The sequence below is a fragment of the Anticarsia gemmatalis genome, chromosome 9, assembly GCF_050436995.1.
Source record: "Anticarsia gemmatalis isolate Benzon Research Colony breed Stoneville strain chromosome 9, ilAntGemm2 primary, whole genome shotgun sequence".
In the NCBI taxonomy this organism is placed as follows: domain Eukaryota; kingdom Metazoa; phylum Arthropoda; class Insecta; order Lepidoptera; family Erebidae; genus Anticarsia; species Anticarsia gemmatalis.
In genome coordinates this window covers 5,780,110-5,803,904 of record NC_134753.1, presented here as the reverse complement: position 1 = coordinate 5,803,904, position 23,795 = coordinate 5,780,110, and the positions used below count along the sequence as shown (strand labels likewise).

At 35.8% G+C, this 23,795-nt stretch overlaps 2 protein-coding genes across 2 annotated transcripts in view; one reads left to right on the top strand and one right to left on the bottom strand.

Annotated features, from left to right (window-relative positions):
- The window catches only part of LOC142975195 (ATP-binding cassette sub-family G member 1-like), a 42,161-nt gene that overhangs the window by 17,373 nt on the left and 993 nt on the right, over positions 1 to 23,795 (bottom strand). The window contains exon 2 of the mRNA XM_076117906.1: positions 16,003 to 16,313. Within this exon, the coding sequence (XP_075974021.1) occupies positions 16,003 to 16,144 (142 nt within the window). The 5' untranslated portion in view covers positions 16,145 to 16,313. The remainder of the gene's footprint in view (positions 1 to 16,002; positions 16,314 to 23,795) is intronic.
- LOC142975223 (uncharacterized) lies at positions 9,260 to 14,674 on the top strand. The gene is made up of 3 exons (XM_076117953.1): positions 9,260 to 10,462; positions 10,509 to 11,151; positions 11,251 to 14,674. Exons 1-3 carry the CDS (start codon positions 9,260 to 9,262, stop codon positions 14,295 to 14,297), a joined length of 4,893 nt encoding a protein of 1,630 aa, XP_075974068.1. The 3' UTR covers positions 14,298 to 14,674.

Here is a 23,795-nt window from a genome sequence, read left to right as displayed (position 1 = left end):
GAGCGACCCCTTGTAAAACCAAATTGTTTGCTATGTAATAATTTATTTTTACTAAAAAAACTAAGTAACTGATCTAATATTAATTTTTCAAAAATTTTACTGAATGTTGGCAGTACAGAAATAGGTCTAAAGTTAGTGGGGTCAGATGTACTGCCTGATTTGAAGAGTGGTATTACTTTACTATCTTTCATTCGATCAGGAAACACACCACCACTTACACATTCGTTAAATATTACAGCTAATTGGGGTGCAACTAAGTCAATAATAGTTTTTGTAATAACTACTGAATTACCCCAAAGGTCTACAGTATTTTTCACATTTATAGTATTAAAAGCTTTTATAATGTCTACATAGGAGACATAGTCAAACCTAAAAATTGCATTACAGATATTAACATTTTCTTTCAGAATTGATTCAGCAACAGTAGGTGACGAGTTCAAAGATTCGGTAGTCGAGACTGGAATGTCAGTGAAAAACTCCTCAAAAGCTGTGGCCACATCGGAATCCGTTGAGATGGTGTTGCCACCAACATTCAAGCTAAACTCACGATCATGGCCCTTTACATTTCCAGTCTCACTATTTATTACTCTCCAAGTCATTTTAATTTTGTCATTACTATTTTTAATCTTTGAACTCAAGTAACGAGACTTAGCTAATTTACAGACCTGTCTAAATAATTTTGCGTAATTTTTTACATATTCTTGAAAATGTTCACTTCTATTGTGATTCCTTTCCTCATACAGCTCGAAAAGTTTTCTCCTACTCTTATATATGCCTATAGTAGCCCATTCACTAAAGGTAGCGCTATCTTGGACCGTAACCGTTCTGGAAGTAAACACCGAGTCAAATTCAGTGCAAAATGTATTAAAAAAGTTATTGTACATATCATTAGGATTACTGTGCTTTTTTATAAGTGGTAAATTAGAAGCAAGTTTATTTTTAAAACTTTCAAAACGATTAGCGGTTTTGGGTACAATTGTAATTTTTCTTTTAGCCACATGTTTATTCTTATTTGTAAATGAAATAAATTGACCACAGTGATCCGAATCTAGTTGATTAATTACTCTCTTATCATTAACTATTATATCAGTGAAAATATTATCCAAACATGTGGCTGTAGTGGCAGTTATTCTTGTTGGCTCCAAAAACAAGTACTTCAGATTGTATGATTGAAAGAGAGCTTTAAATTTAATAGATAAACTAGATTCTTCTAATAAATTAATATTAAAATCACCCGAAATAATTACCTTTTTGTTCAACTTAGTTACTTTATTTAAAACATCTTCCATAATACTCTCAAAACTATCATACAATGCTGAAGGAGGCCTGTATACACTCAATACAATAAACTGTTCTACTTCTACACAAGCTATTTCGGCAGTCCGTTCAACAGAGAGAGAAACAATATCATGGCGTTCCTTGTACTTTAACTGTTTATTAATTAATATGAGTGAACCACCATGTATGGAATGTTCCCTGCTGAATGAACTGCCAACCTGGTGATTGTTGAAGTTGAACATGAATTGACTGCTTTTTAACCAGTGTTCAGTTATACAAAATATATCAATAGCATTGCAATTCATAAACAACTCAATTTCCAGATCTTTGCCCATTATTCCTCTAATATTCTGGTGTACCAGGTTAATTACATTTTTAGGTTTCTTAATTAATTTAGCATGTCTTTCAATTGAATTATTTATTTTGCAAGAGATTGCCTCTTTTGTCTTATAAATTAATTTAAATAACATAATGTCATATCACCATTAATGTCAAAATTATTATGAATGTCAAGATTATTAGCCATATTACTGGCTAAGTTATTGGAAATGTCAATATTATGTTGCTCAATAGAAGCAACTTGTTTAGCCAAGTTCTTGGCTGTTATAGATAAAAAATAGGATAGCGAAATTGCTATTTGTCTTTTACAATAATAAGAAAGATAATAACTATCTTTCGTCGTATATAAACAATTCATGTTCATAACATTTTCAGGTACACTTTAATCATTATGTTATTTTGTTCAAACCATAAGATAATCATCGATTTGTTATTTATTATGAGGTCATAGGTTGTACAAGGAATAAAAAATATGAATTTATTCTTCTATTGAGCACGCAAACCTTCGACTCTGGGCATATTAACATGCTTTTTATGATCATGTTTTGTATAGTTTTAAAGTGTTTATGACAATCGCGCTTAAAAATTGTATGCATGTGCATACTAATGCCACTATAAGTACTCTCGTAATGTATTATTCGTATGTGCCTGCCAATAAGTGTCCAATGAAACAAGAATAGATTCCTAATAAATTATTTATAATGTGCTAAAACCACTGACGGTTGGTTGCGTACGTGCGTGAGCTCATATGGGTCTCCCTTATGAATGAGGAAGTGATCAGTAAATGAGTCGTACTTACCCACCTCCACAGGTTTAATATAAAGTCATACTATAATCCCCAAACGGTATCATAAGCTTAATTTCGATATTGGTTTATTTTTTCAAATAATATGTGTATCAAACGTAAATAAATTTATTTTTTATGCCTACTCATTTTAATGTAACAAGAAAATATACATAGGTACTGTCAATTTATCTTCTAATGAGTGCATTTATTTATATTTAGCAAAGATTGCTTTTTTGTAAGTAAGTAGGACAGTGGTGCAATAGAATGAATAAGTAATTTTTGAAAATCTTGCCACAAGGCAACGCGGTCACACGTCAGAACTAGCTTTAATGATTTTACTAGGCAATAAGGTCATTTCGATGGTCACTATTGCATTACGCAACTTAAAATTTGCAGTATAGTGATGGACAATAGATATTTTTATGTAAACTGTAGTTTCCGGTTTGAATTTAATAAATATAAAAAGTTTCTGGTTTCCGCGAATATAAACATTTGTGATTTTTATTATAGCGTAAGCTTTAAGAGAGACAAGTTATATTTTAAAAATAACTGTAATAATTTTGGAAATTCCGGTAGGTAGGTAACCAGTTTAAAAAGTATGCCCATTGAAGTATGTGACGTATCTCTTAACGAATGATCATGACTTGAAAATAGCTGTCCGATGACCGACATCAGTCTTTTTTCTTTGCATTGTAGTTTACGTCAAATAGTCATAGACTTACTCCACTTTGCTCCAAAGTCCGTATGTGACTTATAGAAAACCGAGAGAAAAGAATCAGAATGTTTGTCGTAAGTAGTATGTTTTTTGGTTCTTGTCTGTACCATCTTATAATTGGCCGAAGACGCTCTTGATTCTTCCAGTCTTTGGAAGTTGGTACAACTTGATGTGTTCATTTAATATTATTCAGAGAAATAAATCGCATTATTATGGCTAATATATTGTTTGTTTTTGCATAAAACTTGTTTATAGTGCGACATGGGGTTGAATGACACCAATATTTTAGTAGTTCGTATAAAACCAGTCGCGCAGTTATTGATTTAAATAAAAAAAATATTTGATATGGGTTGACAATAAGGATTTCAGTGTGGTTATGGTATGCAAGTGTATATTTATAATAATATGCTATATTGTACAGATTATGTTATATTCAAAGAGTTATTAGAAGTTATGTATGCTCATTGTATTTTAATAGGTAATTTTATTGAATGACACAGCAAGGTTGGAAAGACTATAGAAAAAAATATGGCATATTTTTTTTTAATGTGCAGACCAAGTAATATATCTGGTGAAAGTTAGCAAGAAACAGTATGATGTAATCTATACTAGAAGCGTCGCGACGCGATTCGCAAGTGATGCATAAGTATAAAAACATAATAATACAAAAATATTTATACGGTACACGCAAATTAAGCGCTCATTATATCTTAAAAAAGTTAATCTAAGGAGCATTACATGGATCATTAAGGTATAGTGATATGATAGCCAATTAGATTTAAAAAAAAAAACATTGCTAAATAGCTCCTTTTCAAGAGATCTTTAACATATCTAAGGACAGTGGATACTCTTGATAATGTTATATCATAGCTCGCAAGCCTGCGAGAACTTTCTTCGTAAAACCCATACATAATTATAGAGTTACATAAATCGCTACAAGACTTCATAGTGTGCTTTAACTTGCAAATTCATTATTGTGATGTTAAAAAATAAAAGCAACCTTTAGGTAGACAGCCTGTGAAATGGGTACCTAATCAAGATGAATCAACGGCTGCACAAAAATATTGTTAGATAAATGTGTGACAAAGTTTGAGTCAGCCTGTCCAAACTATTATATACTTTCCCCGTTAATTTATTGAGCGAAATCGAAGCAATGTTGAAAACATTGACTCATTAATCGAATGGCCTTTGATAAAACAACTGTACAAACATATTATTATTATTCCACAGTCTATAAAATCTACTTACTGCATCTAAGCAATTCTGTTTCCTAATTCTATTGTATACGATTGATTTCTACGGCTAATCCTAAAAAATCCTTCCGTGTGTGATTAGATATCTTTCATATGAGTAAAATTAATCAAAGTTTAATAAATCCGTTAAAATCGAAGCGTACGACAACAACGGTTTGGTGTCATTAGTCTTACTGATAAGATAACGTTACACAGGAACTAGGAACGAAGTACTGTAAAGGACAAGGTTTTATTTGTTATCATTAATTATATTATTGTGCTTATTTTTAGATATGTGGATATTTTTTTGAATATCGGAAATATTGCTGTTATTTGGCAGTATTTGACTTCTCCGCAACTATAATTATAACTGTACACTTATGTGTAACAGCTTTGGTAACTATGTTAAATGTACATTTATTCTGTTTCGATACACCATTTCCTTCAGATGAAGCAGTCAAAATACTATTTTTTTTATATTATTATTTTATGGATTTACAAAAAAAGGGGGAAAAAATAAGTTGCACGCTCATGCTCGCTCTTTTTATTCAATTGCAAGTTATGCACCTATTTTTTTGTGATTTCAGGTAGCCGGTAAAAGAGTGTCGGATTTTTTCAAAGTATGATTGCAAAGTCTGAGTCCAATACACCAATAACCTTCAGGTAAATACAGGCTTGATACAAATTTGATCAACGTTGTAGTTTCAAAACAAATTTTAATATCAAGGACAGACAGATTTTTTTAACCTCCCTAATATTATTATGCGTATTCTCAGTGTCATGCCATAACAAGGTGGTTTCAAAAAATTTATTCAATTCATATTATTTCAGTTTTTGTATATTATAAAAACTTTAAAAAGGAAGATTATAGTTTAACAAATATTGTGTTTACACATTAACAATTAGACGATGATTAGCCATAAACATATTGGTATAAAGGGCATTGGTGGTGAAGGTCGGAGCCGAGGTATGATAGTAGCATTTTTCCGTATTGACTCCTCGTCCTACAGATAATAAAGGTATGTTCTACGATTTTTTTTTGATTTTTATCCGACGTCCTAGTCGATGCAGGACAAAGAAACTATCCATCATTTTCCTTTTTTAAATGAATGGTGGTGCGTTTTTATTTCAACGTTTTCTTCAAGGTCTTGTATTAACCAGTCATAATCCGTTCTTATTTTAACAAGTTGCCAAATAAAAGAAATAAATAAGGCATTGTTTCAAGTTTCGCACCCACTTACTACACTATTTATTTATTTTTCTTTTCAAGGTTGGCTTGAATTTTTTTTATCTTACTCGTGCTATTTCATCTTTGAGTGCATTCCTGACGCATCTATTTAATTAAACGAGTGAGTCTCGTGGCCGATTGATTTATTCTCATCAAGTCAATTGGACAAGCGCCAGCGTCTGCATTATCACTTACAGTTCTAATAGACTGAATTGGTTCCGGACATAAAACAGAAGATCACCAGTTGGTTGATTACATAACGCGAGAAGGCAAAAACTTAGTCTCATTAGTCATGAGACTAAGTTTCACATCATTTCCTTGATCATTGACATAATTTCCTTGGTCTATGACTGGATAAACGAAAAAAATAATGCTAATTCATTAATTTATATCTGTATTTAATATGTGTTATCATATTACCAATAGAAAATTTCACGATTTGTACCTAGTTACATATATCATTATAATCATTCACGTCACTATCATTTAAACGCGAAAACAATATTTTTCCTATTGATAAAATAGAATTTTATAACCGTTATCAATGTTTGACAATACGTTGATTGCTTGCTAAGATTTATTGTATCATATTTAAAAGAAGCTGCTTGCCTAACTTTATTAAGACATTGGAAATTATTATATAATAGGATACGGGAATTAACGCAAAAACGCATTTTACCTTATAGGGAAAATATAAAATGCGTGTTCGCGTTCATTCCCGTATTCTATTACCATATTAAACATGCAATGCGAGATTTAAAGGATAGGAATGTTGACAATGTCAATGTTCTATGAGAACAATACACATGATTAAATTTAATATAAGTCTTCTCGGTTCTTCTTGTAAAAAGCAGGATGCACCTTTAAAATGCAATCGAGTCAATAACCTGTACGTATAACTACCATCAAATAAAGATAAAACTCAAAGTATTTAGAGATCTCGTTTAAACTTTGGTCATTACATTTAAATAGTGCATTGTAACCTCGACTGTTAAGATAAAGAAACTCAAAATTGTAATGCATGTAGGACGTAGGTATATTGTATGTGCACCGCTTTACTTTTTTTTTGATTAAGGATATCACTATCTTGAAACCGAAATAAGTGTTAAGATGCATGTAATAAAAATATATTTATAACTATATAAAACTATACCACTATTTCTTGATAAAGTTTTGGTGCTAAATGGTAATTTATTAGTACGTGAACTTAGTTAATTTGTATACGGTGTCAAAGGCAAATCTTAAAGTTCTAGGTCAATATCGCATGTTTTACTGCAATATTTTATGTTGGGTGTGTTCCAAGAAGTCCACGTAATTTGATCGAATTATCTATAAATGCAACGAACACGAACAATGAGTATGTAACAAATTACATTATATCACCAGAAGACAACCACAATAGTACTTGCGTATAGAATGTTGTAACAGTCTGTCCTAAACTTGAGGGCTGACGTCAATGGTTTCTGTGTCAATATTGGCACGCCTTCATTTGAACATTATGGTCATTTAATAGAGTTTATTTGCGATGTCGGTCACTCTAAAGGCCTCGGAGGAAAATTGTGAAACATTCCATAGAATGTACATTAAAACTAGCTTAGCAGCACTTTCGCTACTTGGTAATTATAAATTGTTTACTTTACATACTACTGCAATTTAATACTAGCAACGTCCGGTCGTTAATTTAGGTGTAAAGCCGGGACCGACAGCTTCGAACAACTAGCCTCAATAAGTGCCAGGATAATGATGCAATTTGCCAATGATATTCTACACGGAGTGATTCTCAAATCGTTAATAAATACAACACATGCATGCTTCGGATATACAAGAGCTCAATGCTACATATTGCCAAAATATTTTTTTGCTCTATAATTTAAATTATTAATTTTGATTGCAGTTACCTATTTATTACCAAGACCAGTATTCACAAAATGCGTTATGCGAAAATTATTAAAAAGTTCAACGACATCAAATCAAATTGACAATAAATTTAAAGAAATCCGCATTAATTTATCAACCGTGGCTGTTGTTGATCTGGTTCAATGAACTTTTTTATTGTTTTACATGATAGGTAGATTTGTGATTGGTGTTACACTTATAAACTATAAGTACATAAGAATGCGTTTATACAGCATGCATTGTTAAAGCATTTTTTTTATGACTGTACGCGTATTCTAATGTGAATAAAATTATTACCGGAATATGTGTTTAAGGATAATTCATTGTGTCGGTTTTGTAATGATATGTGATGGATATTTAGGTTAAGTAGGTAAAACATTTTTTTATAATGGACTTGAGTTCAATTGAAAATATTTTTATCAATGTTCTATTCTAGTGTGATTCTGTAAGAAAGTTGTTAGTTGTGCAATAATTATAAAAGCAAATTAAAAAAAGAAATGTTTTGTTTTCTAAATACGTATACGTAAGGCGGAGTAAAAAAAAATAACGGAATATTCTAAGGAATATAAAAATCTTGATTAGTAAAATCCATGTTTTAGCACCTGTCATTGAGTTCCGCTTTATATAAGGATGAAAAGTGGGACAGCACTGATGTTGTAACAACAAAAAATATCGGCACTCGTATTACGAAACATACGTTTACGTATATCAATAGAAACTACCAAGTTTCTCTACAATTTTCAGTTAGTACGTAGAATCACGTGATAGTAATTTCTTTAATTAATAATAATATTCCTATATACGTAGTTTCTTATACGTAAATTTATAAAAAAATATCAAATTACATACAATAGGTAGTAGGCATATACACCAATCGTCCGTGCGATGTTAACGTCTGCGTGATGAGAGCTTAATCGGCTAACTTTCACTTTCTATTGTACTACAAAAGTATGTAAAAGATAATCTCAATTGTGTGAAAAATAAAGAAAGTAAAATGTCTTGGGAACAATACACGTATAACAAGATGCCATCAAAAACATTCTGTAAAATTTCCAAGTCTCGCCGTAAAAAGTTGTGAGATCTATATAATACCAAGTCGATTAATCTATTTAGTCTCTACTTAAAATACATTCTGTCTTAAGTTATTACATATGTTATTATCATGCCAATTAAAAAAAATACGTTTAAAACAAATAGACCGACTTGGCCATCGCATGATTTGATTATTAGTTTGTATCACACTACACAGCACGAGGAGAAGCTAATGCTCCCGAAATGTTAATGGCGAATTTGTGTTTTCTTGCGATGACCAAGTCGATCTATTTTGTTTTAAACGTATTTTTGGGCGGGGGAATGGTCAAGCATTACCACAATGCTTGATGATTCTCCTACTCCCGACATCTGTCCGATGCCGGGTCTAGCAAATGGTTTAGGGAGTAGCGCAAGTCGCAAAGATCCCCTAAACAAGGCCAGTGGACTATCCTTCCCGAGGTTGCTGCCCGTTATTGGCCAATTACCCTCTGTAATTGGCACAACAAAAACCTCTGGCCGGTACTCTATATCCAAACCTTTTCCTATCCCACTTATCCCTAAACCAATCCCGCATAGCCGAACCGTGGCGGCGCATTATCCACTCAGGCACACAGAGCCTTGGGGCACCAAATACCCCCAAAAAATTGTACCACACTTACCTTGGGCGGGTAGTGTGAGTTCTTCTTCTTTTCTCCCCTCTTCTTCTGGCATCCTATGCCAATCTCGCCCAAACAAAAAACCTATAAAATAAAATGAAAGCACAGTCACACAGAAAATTACCCCAGGAGGGTACCACTGATAGTGGAGAATCCCTCACCGAGCCTAGCTCGGTCCGTCCCACGTATTCTGGGGGGGACAAACTGTGCCCAAAACCAGGCGGAAGCCTGGACCTCTCTGGCCTCGCCGAGGCCATCTCCTCGTCACCCGAAAAGGGAAAAAACACTACTTCGCAGTGGACGGTAGCCGCTCATAAGCGACCTTGCAAAAGGGAACCTACCGCCCCTGCAAAATCCAAACAAAGGCTGAAGGAACTACCGGAACGCCGTCGCCCCAACAGGCGCGCGAGAAGGGAACACCTTCAGTCCAAAAACGCAACACAAGCCGAGACGGCAACCGCAGCAGCGGCAACGCAGCGCGACCCTCAGCCCTCCACCTCAGGAGAGCTTAAAACGGCACCACCAGCACCACCACCACCACCACCACCCAGCAAGTCGAGTAAGAGACGGACACCGAGAGGAACTCGTGGTCGGCGGAACGCTGCGACGGCTCCCACTGCACCTGAAAAGGAGCAGTCTGGGACTGGGGATGGTCCGAACGAGCGCGCTTCTTCGAAGCGGTCTCGTCTGGACGATACTCAGTCTCCCAGAGGGGAAGCCAAACGCGCGAAAACCGACGCGAAACCGAAGCGGGCGATGAGCTACGCGGATGCGAACAAATCGCATCTGCGAGTAGCGATTATCACCGTCCCGCCTAGGGACCTCTCGCAAAGCCAGGCAGATCAGCTGAGGGAAGCTATCGATGATAGCATCCTGCAAGCTGTACTGGCTCCGCCATCTCCGAGTGTACATGCTCCATCTTTCCGCGGCCGCCCTTTCCTTCTGGACGGGGCTTTAGCGATGTGGTGTGAGGACACAAATGCTCTCGACTGGCTGGGCAAAGAAATAGGGAACATTGCGTCGCCAGTCCCCGGAACCACTCTGACTGTCATTAAGCAGTCAGAAATGAAAAAGAAGCTGAAGGCTGGGCTTCTCATTCACACCCGCATCACCGAAGCTGCTACACTGCAGAGAGTCCTTTGTGCCCAGAACCCCTGGTACAAAGTAGACTCTTGGCAGTGTTACGACATGACGGTGGATGACAAACCACAAGAGGTAAACTCCAAGGAGAAGATAGTGCATCTTATCCTTGGAATTCCTGAGGACCAGAAGCAAGCCATCCTGGACCGTGATCGCCGAGTAGCGCACATGTCTGGGAGTGGCTACATCAGGTTCTTCACCTCAGAGGAACAAGCCACGAGCAGCAGCAGACCAACGGCGACGGAGGAGTCAACGGAGGGGGCCGCATCCGGTCCCGAGCCGTCCACCTCTGCTCCCCAACAGGGTTCGAGCGAGATGGAGACAGACCCGCCGCCGCAGAACAAGGGGACTACCAGTGACGAAGATGACGTCCTGCGTAGCCCGTAGTCCCCTAAACATAAATATTATACAAACCAACCTCCAGCACAAACAAATAGCGGCGGCCACTCTACGCAGAGCACTGGAGGTTAACAACAAGACCGTCGCCCTGATCCAGGAGCCGTGGATCAGAAACAACAAAATCTGCGGTCTAAGCAATATCTGCGGTAAGTTACTGGTAAAACCCTCAGTCGACAAACCGAGAACCTGCATTTTCATGCCCAACACCATAACAACCACGCTACTAAACCAATTCTGTTCTAGAGACCTCACTGCAGTGACAATCCACACAGAAAATAACACAACCCTAGTCTTAGCCTCAGTGTACATGCCGAGCGACGGCGAAACTCCAACAAGAGAACTGGCCGAACTTGTACAACACTGCGAAACACAAGACTGGGAGCTGATCATCGCTGCAGACTGTAATGCACACCATCCTCTGTGGGGAAGTAAGGATACCAACAAAAGAGGTGAGTCATTAGCCGAATACCTATTTCAAACAAACCTAAACATTATAAATAGGGGCACTGAACCCACTTTTGTAAGCTCAAGGTATCAAACCATTATAGACATCACATTGGCAACACACGCGGCTGCAAATCTGATTGCGGGCTGGCACGTATCAAACGAGCCATCACTGGCAGACCACCGCCGCGTGTGCTTTCAAATTCAACACAAGCAAAAAGACCCTGACCTATATCGCAACCCCCGAAAAACAGATATATCAAGGTACACAAACTTACTTACTAAAGCACTAAGTGACGGACCAGTAACTGACGTCACTCTCAGTACTAATAATATAGATTTAAACGTAGCACTTTTAACCAAAAGCATGCTGAATAGCTATCATTCCGCATGCCCCACTTCAATATCCAAAGACCCCGGGAAAAGTTCGTGGTGGGGGCCGGAACTTGAACGCCTACGAAAGGGTCTCAGGACACTTTTTAACCATGCAAAAAACACCAGAACTACTGAGGCCTGGGACAAATACAAAATTGCACAAAAACACTATAAGAAGCGCATCAGATTTCGAAGAACGGAATCTTGGCACAACTTCTGTAGCAACATAGACTCGACAAACCAAGCCGCAAGAATAAAGAAAATACTTTCCAAAGGGAACCCGAATCTTCTGGGCACTCTTAAGAAAGCAGACGGCACCTACACAAATAACGACAAAGAAACGTGTGAAATACTGCTGGAAACACATTTTCCAGGCTGTCTGATGACATCAGGCCTTGATTGGTCAGACGAGCACCACAACACACCAACAACCCTAGACTGGGAAATCGCCAACAAAATAGTAACCGCGGATAGGATGGCATGGGCCATAAAAAGCTTCCAGCCATTCAAATCAGCGGGGCTAGACATGATTTTCCCGGCGCTACTACAATGGCAAAAAGACGAGACGATAAAACACCTATTACCAATCTACAGAGCCTGTATAGCTTTCAAATACATACCCAAATTGTGGAGAAAAGCAAAGGTAGTTTTCCTCCCCAAACCGGGTAAGGAGGACTACACTCATGCCAAAGCTTTCAGGCCAATCAGTCTTACATCATTCCTTTTAAAAACACTGGAAAGACTTGTAGACATATACCTAAGGGATGGAGTACTAAAGAACAACCCACTACATCCCCAACAACATGCGTATAGAAAAGGCAAATCAACAGAGTCGGCACTGCACAAGGTTGTGCACAAAATAGAATCGGCCTTTACAAACAAAGCCTCAACACTAGCCTCCTTCATAGATATAGAAGGAGCCTTTGACAAAACCATGCACAACAGCATTAAACATGCCCTACAAAGACTTAAAGTAGAACCAGTCCTAACTGGATGGATTACTGAACTAGTCAGCAAAAGGGCGGTACAGATAGTGGCAAACACCACAATGAGAGCAAAAGTGGTCAGAGGATGCCCCCAGGGAGGCGTCCTTTCACCGCTTCTATGGAACATAGTAGTTGATAGCCTCCTAACTAGTCTAAACAAAAAAGGGTACACTACTATTGGATATGCAGATGACCTAGCAATACTGATAAATGGGACAGCTGAAAACGTACTATGCAAAATAATGCGCTCAGCTTTTCAGATTATAGAAAACTGGTGTGAAGAACACCAACTATCAGTAAACCCCAAAAAAACAGAACTTATCCTTTTCACCAACAAAAGGAAGTTACCGGACCTCGAACTACCAAAACTATTTAACACCAAACTCACCCTGTCAACTCAAGTGAAATATCTGGGCATGGTTCTTGACAACAAGTTGAATTGGGCGAGTCATATTGAAGCAAAAACTAGGAAGGCCTGCATAGCGTTCGGCCAGTGTAGAAGAATGGTTGGTAACAAATGGGGTCTCAACCCAAACATAACACTCTGGCTATACACATCAGTTATCAGACCTTCTATCACCTACGGAGCAGTTGTATGGTGGCCCAGAACACAACTGACAACGGTAAAAACAAAACTCCAGAGCACACAACGCCTAGCATGTGTAGCCACCACTGGATGCATGAAAACCACTCCATCAAATGCACTTGAGTACCTCCTAAACCTTAGGCCCTTAGATTTGGTTATACAGGAGGAGGCACAAGCGGCTGCCTTAAGACTAAAAGCAAACGGGCTATGGCAGCAGAACCCAGAAACAACACACACCAAAATTCTGCAATGTATCCTGAAGGAAATACCACTTCTCGATGCACCTACAGATAAAACGCCATGTCACCACGTTTTTGACAGAAGATACAATATCCAACTCAAAGAGGAATCTAAAGATGACTCTGGCATCAACGAAGTTAGGATATACACTGACGGATCCAAAACCGCATTTGGTACAGGAGCCGGCGTCTTCTCGAACGATCTAAATATCAAAATATCAGCCACCCTAGACAAACTAAATACAATCTTCCAAGCAGAATGTATAGGAATCACTAAGGCAGCACAAGCAGTCGCAGCCAGAGATGTCAGAGACTTTAAAATAAAAATTGTCTCGGACAGTGCATCCATGCTACAAGCCTTACAAAATAACGTTATAACATCTGCCCTTGTTCTGGAATGCCATAATGCGCTCCAGGCTATTGCACGTACGAACACAGTTACCCTGCAATGGATCAAAGGGCACAGCAATTCAATGGGAAACGATGCAGCTGATGAACTAGCTAAAAGGGGATCAAATGGAACAGTACTTGGACCGGAACCACTACTGCCTATCCCCCAAGCACAAATTAAATCTTGGCTGAACAGAAACACCGAAGCGAAACACCTAAAAGAATGGAACAACAGCAAAGGTTGCAGGCAAACTAAGGCTGCAGTTCCGGTGGCACCTAAGAATCTTGCCCGCAACCTTATCAGTCTAAAAAGGGACAAAATACGCAAGGTAATAGGAATCCTAACCGGCCATTGTCCCCTAAACAAACATCTATGTACAATAGGTGTGACGGACAGCCCTCTGTGCAGAGGATGCATGGAGGCAGAGGAAACACCACAACATGTACTTGTGGAATGCAACAGCGTGGCGGACCAACGAGCGCGAACAAAAATATTGACAACAACACTCCAGGAAGCCTGCAGCAACTTGAAAAAGCTACTGAAGTTCTGGGAGGAACTAGGATGGCTGGAGTGAGGGTGAATCAACGCAACAATGAGAGAGGGTAGATACACGCACAAAGGCCCATTTAAGAGGCTAAGTGCGGAAAAAGCCCAGGAAACCTAACCTATGTATTTTAAGTAGAGACTAAATAGATTAATCGACTTGGTATTATATAGATCTCACAACTTTTTACGGCGAGACTTGGAAATTTTACAGAATGTTTTTGATGGCATCTCACTTCTTTTTGTAGAGGGAACATAAGTCCAATTTGTATGTAAAGACGTTTTTTTTTCATAATTCAACATATTTTCCTAAGGTAATGTTGTTCAGTTTCATGGGCTAAACACCCTTACCCACCCTATACCCCCTCCCGTTATGCCTCATATAGTAGGTACCTATCTACACCTATTTATTTTATTTTCTACAGTAATAATGATTCATTAACGGCAAATGTAACCTTGTCATCCTATACATTTATATGGAATTACAAAGTTATTGTTGCAGTTAGTGTATTTAGAAAACTGAACCGAAATTAGAAAATATTAAATTTTTCCCATGATTAAGACACTAAACCCTATATGTATTCTAAATTTGAAGCTTCTAAGTCTGCTAGAAGTACCTCAGACTTTTGATGATCGGTGAGTCAGTGAGTCAGTGAGTCAGTGAATCAGTGAATCAGTGAGTGACAAAATTCAGAAACTTTAACAAGTTGTCATTCTTAAACTACTGGTTCAAATTGACTGAAATTTTAAATATACCGTGTATATACAATGACTGATTAGTTGCTGAAAATTCAGGCTTCTTGTTTTATCCACAACGAAATTATAGGGGTGTCAAAAATAGCCCGAATTGCTTCGAGAAAAGGATGGTACGGCCGTGCCGCTTTTTTTTGCTCGACTTGCGGGGGCACTTCCGTGCCCCCAGATTATTTATTTTAAAATTATTCATATTAATTTTCTTTTAAATTTATCTTTAGTCCTATCCTTCATTTTTGTAAATAGTATTGAGCAATATAATATTTAACTAGTAACTTAAAAAAGGGTTCGCGTGCGTATTATTGGTTGTTACAGGAAATTACCACTTCCTGTAAAAAAGCAAATACTCGTTCACGTTTTCAACAAATTAACAGTTTATGACTAATGTTATATTAACACCTTTGGCACTGAATAGGTACCTATCTATCAATTAGACCCTTGACACGATTCTAGTAACTTCATATTTATAACAATAACGACCTGCCTGCCAATGTTTAAAATACGTAAACATGCCGTAGTAGGTCGGTATACCGGTTTGTGATCGTTGGATTATGCAATCGTGATGCAGAAAGCACGAATACTAGAAAGAAACCAGATTTGTGCCAATAATCGCACTGTATTTGTCTGCCTCATAAAAATAACTAAATAAAGCGTATCCTCCAAATCCTTATCAACAATTACAATTTTATTTTATTAAAGAAAAGTAAACAATCGTTCAAAAAACGACTTAATCATATAAGGCGTCTGATTGACATGATTAATGTAAGTTCGAATCTGCTAATAACATTATTTGTATCGTCACAATGTTACCCTTAGTGTCACGGTCCGCAAGCTTGAACCCCGGTCATGGCCAGGCACTGATAAAAACCGTTCCATGACGTTCACGCCCGAACATCCGAACGAAACATCTTATAAAAAATGCGTTTTGACAAAGTAACAACCGCCCGCGCCGCTCAGGTAGCAGGAGGGTTAAAGTTACTTACCGAATCGCAGCTTGTGCATAATAAACATGTCTATACTGCATGTTATGTTCTTGAATTCAAGTTCCACAGTAGAGCGAGGTATGAGGGGCATCACATTATTGTTTGCCCCCATCATACTCATGTCTTCCGCACCCGGAGTCATCTTTGCTGCACCGTGTAACGAACACTTTCACCGTACTACGTGTATTGGCCTCACTTTCCAAATGTTTCTTTCTCGCTCACACTGTCGAATCTTTCGTTTGGTTACAAACTTTTAAGTATTTGTTGTTCCAAGTTCCCATGCAAGCCGGGCGTAATCCATTGGCGAGTAACTGTGAAAAAGGAAACATTACTTTTATTTGTAATAGAACATGTACACGAGAGAACATGTGTTGCTACGTTATAGGCATGTTGTTAGACTTGGTAAAGACTGTTTACTAATTCTATTATCACATGGTTGACACCTTTGCAGTGAGTAATGCAGGTAAGGCTGTAAATAACTGTGAATACTCAGTTACTCACTTATTTGCACATATTATTCTATTGTTGTTTTACTCAATGGAAGTCTTGATTTCTTGACATAACAATCTAAATGTAAGTAACTGTGTTTGTACATTGCACAAGCGCACATTGACACATAGTTATTATATGAATCTGATAGACTTTTGTTAGTATTTTACGTGAATGGTACGTAGAACTAAAAATACTTTATCTCCGTCAATTCTTGTTGTATTTGTTATTTTTATAGGTCACGTAGCGGAAGTTTGGATAAAAAGTTTGACATTTGTCGTTGGTTTTTAGAAACGTTATAAACACAGGCTTATCTAAAAACTGGTGGAGTACGTGCCAGACTAACGACAAACAAAATAAAGAGTTATTTATTCAATTTAAGTTTAAGGCGTATACACGAATCCTTTTGACCCTTTCATTATGTTAAGCTTATGTACAAAAATTATTAAAAGCTTTAATTAGTATCCGAAAATTAACATTACATTATTTTGTATAGGCGGCAATATGGCGTTGACAATCAATAATTAGATTTAAAATGTGTGAAGTATGATTATGCCTCAAAAGACAAATAAAACAGTTATTATTATTGACTGGTAACGATCACGGTGTAAAATATATTGGTATAATACATGAGGTAAGTGTAATATAAAAACATTGACCCCTTATCAAATTACTTACTAAGTGTATCAATAATTATATTTTTCCTTTATAACATAATGGCCTTCTAATTAACAATGGAATAATTTGTATCGGATGTTTTATCAGTATTTTGTTTATATCCTTTAGCCTTGGTAAAAATATTGTGCGTATACTCTAGCTAGGCTATCCAGCTGTTATCAGCGAACAAGATACTTCCGTAATACTGTTTAGATGTCACTTATTGGTAGATTTGTAAATACGCGTATGATATATCGGGCATGCCCTTGACAGTTGCATTGAACTGATAAAACGAGATATTAATATTATTTTACGTTTGTACTTTTTGGTCATATACCTAATTGCCAAAATATTTGCGGTTATTTATTAGGATTCTTAAATAAATCTAGGTAGATGACGCAGAAAATATTGAATGTTTTGCAAAATTGATAAATAAATAATAATACATGCTTCTATGTATCAGGTAGGTACCTATTATTTATTTTTAACAAGTCAGTAAGACCATCTGTATTGATGACAATAAAAAGGTTAAACTTAAATTCTTCGCATTTTTATTAAAACCTTTAAACTAATACATTATTTATTGTAAATCGATTTAAATAAATAATCTGTCGTGCGATTTATTACCAAGGACCATTGCTATTTTACCTAATATATCATGCTTGTTGTTGATTAGTATATTATTTTAATTGTAAAGTTACGTGGAAGACTGCAACTAGGTCAAAGGTGGAACCTGATTAACACAATCAAAAGCCTATGTTTCTATTTAGGTCAGGGACCGCTCTGAATCCAAAACAGACAGAGATAACAATAATAACATCTAGAAATTTCTTTTTATCTTTACAACCCAGACGATTAATTATTTATAGTAAGAGGTGAACAATATGTACTTCAGAGTCTTGCTCTCTCAATGACTGAATATGTTTTATTATATCTTTAATCTTATCTTTAGTCTAATTTCACCGACAAGGTCAATCGAGTGTTAAATTTTCGTCTAATATAGTAATATAGCCTTGCTTGCATATATGAAATTTACATAAAATGCGTAGATACACTAGAAAATAACTACAGAGTGTTCGTTTAAAATTAACTAGGATACAATTCTTTTTTATGATTTTAGTTAACACAAAATTTAAGTTTGATGATTTTCACTGACAAAAATAGTTTCAGGCGGATAGGTAGGGTATATGAGACATAGGCAAGTTCGAAGTTTAGTTTAATAGCAATGCGATAACAATTATCGTAAAACATGACATGTTTGTAAACTGAGAGCGGAACATCTGTCGTACATTTACATCACTATTATTATGTTATTGCAGTTTAATGTGATTATTATGACAAATTAATCGCCCATTATTTAGATACAACTCAGTGTTGGATTCAGAAGGCCATCTATCAGAAAATTTTAAGCTTATTTATGTACGCTAACTTATATCCTCCTTATACCCTTTTTCACATTCATCTTATCTGACCCGCGCAACTTCGCTTGCGTCACTTAAGAGGGTATAAGAGGGGATAAGAGGGTCAAAATTTTCCCCGTTTCCGTAACATTTTTTACTGGTACTCTGCTCCTATTGGTAGTAGCGTGATGATATATAGCCTATAACCTTCCTCGATAAATGGGCTACCTAACAATGAAAGAATTTTTCAAATCAGACCAGTAGTTCTTGAGATTATCGCGTTCAAACCAACAAACAAACAAACAAACTCTACGGCTTTATAATATTAAGTATAGATTTTCTTACGCAAATATGGGTTTATTTTCCGCACACTTTTATTCGTGATAGAAGTTATATCGGGTAAAGAAGTAATTGCTTTAAAATTCGTATAAAGTGGAGCAAGTTTTCTTTTTGTTACAGTGATTCGAGCAACAATCGAAGGTTAAATTAGAGTTTTTACTTGAAGACCGGTAGTCAGTCAAGTAGAAAGGATGTCACGATTTTCATCATTCTCAGAACATGGGTTTTAAGTGCGTATGTAGACTACTACACTTGCATGCGATAAATAAATCAAAAGCACGCTTCTCGCACGTGATTAGTCTATAATCGGGGTGGTTTTACAGGCAATTATTATTTAATGACATTTTGCACATACCATATATTTTTAGGAAAATTGCTTAAGCATAAATTAAGAACATTTTACAAAGCTCCAGGTCTATAAACTGTATGAAATAGTAGTAAAAGTAGGTAAACAGTGTATATGTTCATTCGCACTCTGAGTTGAAACTAGTCGGAAGCGCCCGCTCGCCTTGAGTCCATATTGAAAGGTTTTCAAACATTACCTTAGTCGTTTGTACTTTATATCATTAGAGACGTTCTAAAGTGTCAACACTTTGAGATATCTACAAACAAAATTATTTAGAAACGAGAAATATAGGTTTATGGGCGCATTGCTCTTAATTGTACACCAAAGAAGTGTTGAGGGAAAAAATATACGACTTGATTCTTTCTAAAACCATCAAAAATATTGGTAGAAAGATCATCGGAAGTTGAAACGCCGAGTCAAGAATTCAAGATCTAATTAATTATTAATTTTTGCCCTTATACAAATAGTAAGAAGTGAAATAGAGAAGGTTTACATCACAAAAATACTACTGCAGCTATATAATAAAAATTGGTTTGCATTCTATCGTTTTTGATTTATTTTCGGATAACTATACTACATAGACCCGATAAATTTATTTATACTTTATATATTATATGAAGCGCTTTTTAAACAAACGCTATATCAGGAACAATACTGCGAGTCACTGTTGTAGGAAGTTAGATAATACTAGAGAGTTGCGGTCACGACTTATTAAATTTAAATGAACATTTAAAGAGCAATTAATGTGTTGTTTATTTGTTGACATCAAACGAGTAATCATAATGCGTTTTTGATGAGGATCCAAATTAATGTAGCGGGTACCACAAAAAGACTGGTCAAAGAAACCCCAACCAAATCTTGACCTTTGACGCAAATTGCCTAACGAACGTAATTGTTTTGGGTTTTTGTAATCACCTTATCATAGGACTAATAATATAATACATAAAATATTCTTATATGATCTATCACGCACCTAGGTATTTAGATATAAGACATATTCTCCCTTTAAATATAGTTAATAACGTTATGTAAGTATAGTAAAAACATGCGAAAACTGTAGATTTCTCCTGTTTCCATTCTCGTATAGACATATTTGCCAAGGCAAACATTTATGTCAGCGAATCGTGCGTACTCCTAATCAACAACCAAATGGTCCGATTAACCTGTGAGTAGCTAAATGCAACTTTATTTCTTTTTGAATTATGTTCAAATTCGTGTGATACCACTGTGCCATATGGTTTTGTGATTATTTGACATTACACAGCTACAAGGAATAAGCAATTTATTACATTACACACTGTCTCTCCACAGAATTAAATTAAATTAAATTCTCTATGAGTAAGTTAGTAAAAATATTCGATTGAACTGTGTCATTGGTTCATTTTTTCATTTGTTTCTTATTGCGTTTTGGAGCATAAACAATTGTATACTTTACGCCAAAATTACTTTTAATCATTTACTTCAAAGTAATCGTAATAATTAGTTGGTACCCTGACATATTCAACAAGCGTATTATTCAATAGACACTTTCTGATAGAGCTTAGAAGGTACTCTAGCTAGCCTAGACCTAAATACTTTAATTATAATCAGCTTAAGGTTGCTTGTCGTTGCCCATCATATAAATCCTGATAAAATTGAGTATTTTACGACATGTATCAATATGTACCTACATACGCTTCCACCGCGGATATCAGTGCTAACTAATGCATATTCAGTAACAATGCACGATGCTCAATTTATTGATTCTCGTGCACTGACTGGTTGATGAACAATGAATATTATTAAATACTGAGGTACACGTTAAGTTTGCCGTTGACAATATGCTTATTATATTCGCAAGTCCTTAACATCTTTTAATAGTTACTGGCAGTCTATGACGTATTAATCCACCGGCAAACCTTCCGCAAACGAGTACAGTGTGCACATGTTAATTGAACGATTTAAGATCAAATAGCGAGTTGGATTTAATATAAAATACTGTTATGCATTAATTTGTTAATGATTTTATTGTTGTTAAAGTATTAACCTACCCACAAACTATAATTATATACTTATGTGCTTACATAATAAAGTTATTTATTACGCACACAATGATGTCTTGGTAACCAGTAAGAAAAGAAAATTATTTTTCTTGAATTGTGTAAATATTAACGAACTGTTTCGAAATTTAATTATATCTTTAATATGATTTATGAACATATTGTCCTAAAGAGGTGTATCATCGTCACGTAAGTGCATTTAACAAGAAGTGTCGATATTTTTTCAGGGCCGTATTGGTATAATTAAATCATTAACTAACTAATACAAAAGGTGTGGAATAACGCACGATATTTCGCAAATTTATCGATTATTCCGTTATCTAGTCCATCGTTTTTGTTATTAACGTTGGATAATCGAAACGATAGTTTTATCATTTAATAGTGATTGATTGTAAGAAAAACACTTAAGTTATAATAACATTACTTCCGACTGAAAAGCATTGAATCGTGAATTGGTAGGTAGCCTTTTATTCAGCATGTTAATCGATACAAATAATTATACACTTTAACGGTTATCATTGGTTTTTCCAAGCTACATTTCTAATTTTAATTTGTAGTGACTTCAATATTTGTTATATCTTTTATTTAATTAACTGCAACATTAGACGAAAAGGGTATCTGAATCCAGCACATTAACAACGTAAACGGACGAAAAGCGATTAATTAATAATTATGTATGTACGAGATTGAGCCGTGTGTATCTAACTATACAAAGACGTTTGTTAGATCCCGGTCACTGTCGCATTATCACATATTGATTTATATGCGGCCCTACATCTAGTGAAGGTTGAGGTCGTCACACTGCCACTGTAATACGCGCTCGATACGATATCTACCGATCGACGCTAATTCACCAAATTGAATTCGATCAACTAGAGGTATTGTTGTTACTATCGCGTGTATTGGCACGTGGAAAGTGAATGTTTGGTCAAGGAAAATTACTGTAATCATTTCAGTTGTACAATTCAGGGCATCTTTTGATACGATATGTTATAGTTTCGATCTATTAATTTACTTCTTTTTGCAACAAATTACCAATTTTAGGAACAATGTATACAATTGAAGATAGTTTCCAGGTGTGATGGATATGGAAATGATAGCTTTACCTTCCACGAGAAGACAAATAGGACTGGAAATCTGGTCAGTATGACCAATGAAGGTCAAGTCATTAACAAATGCTACTACACGATCCACTTGTTACTTAGAAACACATGCAGGTTTATCCTGAAAGGTTACGGCAGTAGGATGACATAGGTCTCCGCTCTAGCCAAGGGCTTGACTCCAGTCTATACATTTTCTTTGTTCCTCAACAGTCTGACGTATTCTATGTAGCTTTCTGTATTTTTTGTCATCTAAATGTTGCGTGAAACTAGCAACAGTTGGTGTGATGTATGTTTATCTACGTATTACGTGAACTGTGAACTTGAGCTAGGTAAGAATTTGTAAACATAACGGGAAGAGATAATTAGGGATCTATTATTATGCAGTATGATAACTGCCGAATAAATGACATCATTATTAAAAAAATGTTTAGTAAATAATACGTAATAGGGTCTAAAGCGTAATAAATACGAACAAACAAAACGAATAGATATGAATTTCATTGTTATTTCCTGTAAATCGTAGTTATTTATTGGTTTTCATGGACGTTCATTTAAGTATTTTTTTACAAGTGATGACTCTTATAAAGTTCATAGTTTATTTAACTTCACAGTCCCGTGTATTAAACGTATTAAAAACGACGTCAATAGCTGCCATAGGATACTTGATGATCGTAAATAAATATCTTGCCATTACTTTTCATGCTTAATAATTTAATTTCACAATACACAAGAAGAAGCAATATTATAATAAGTAGTTATTGTAAATAACAATGTATTATTAAACCACTTCTTAATAATGCTAGAATTTTAAACAAAAATACGTTATGTTAATACGTTTGATAGGCTTTCGTAATAACTTTTATTCGCAAGTTCACAATCTTACGAAATATTCTTGAAAAATATACTTTATTTGAATAAGTAATTAAGATCTTCCATGCGGAGATAGAGTAATGTCGTTATTAATTATTACGCGACTGTGTCTTTCTCACAAAGCTTCTTATGTCAACCAATAGATAACAAATAAATCAAAGTTAAAGATCAATTAATCTAAACAACTAAAAGTGTGATATTACGTAATATATTATTATGAATTTACAATTAGTGATGTCAATTGTTAATTACATACAATAGACTGATAAAAGTGCCACTGTTCACACTCGTGGGAATTATTATGATTCTTTTAGGTATATATAAGCTTTATACATTAAATACTTGGGTTATATTTTTATCCTCTAGTGACCCACAGAATCTAGCATTCGTCGGTCGACAAACCAAAATAACCAATCTTGCAAGCCAAGTCCATAGACGGGTGAATTCGGCCAAAAATTTAAAAAAAAATGCTGTAGCCATTATATTAAGGACTTGTTACTTGTTATATAATTGATTTGAACACTTGTACAATCGTTATCGTTATGAAAAC

Bases quoted from the DNA above. Each gene is read 5' to 3' on its own strand.
- LOC142975223 (XM_076117953.1), top strand. From the start codon at position 9,260: ATGAAAGCACAGTCACACAGAAAATTACCCCAGGAGGGTACCACTGAT. The intron at 10,463-10,508 runs GTAGCGCACATG...TCTTCACCTCAG, and splicing joins TCCTGGACCGTGATCGCCGA to AGGAACAAGCCACGAGCAGC. The intron at 11,152-11,250 runs GTGAGTCATTAG...AAACCATTATAG, and splicing joins TAAGGATACCAACAAAAGAG to ACATCACATTGGCAACACAC.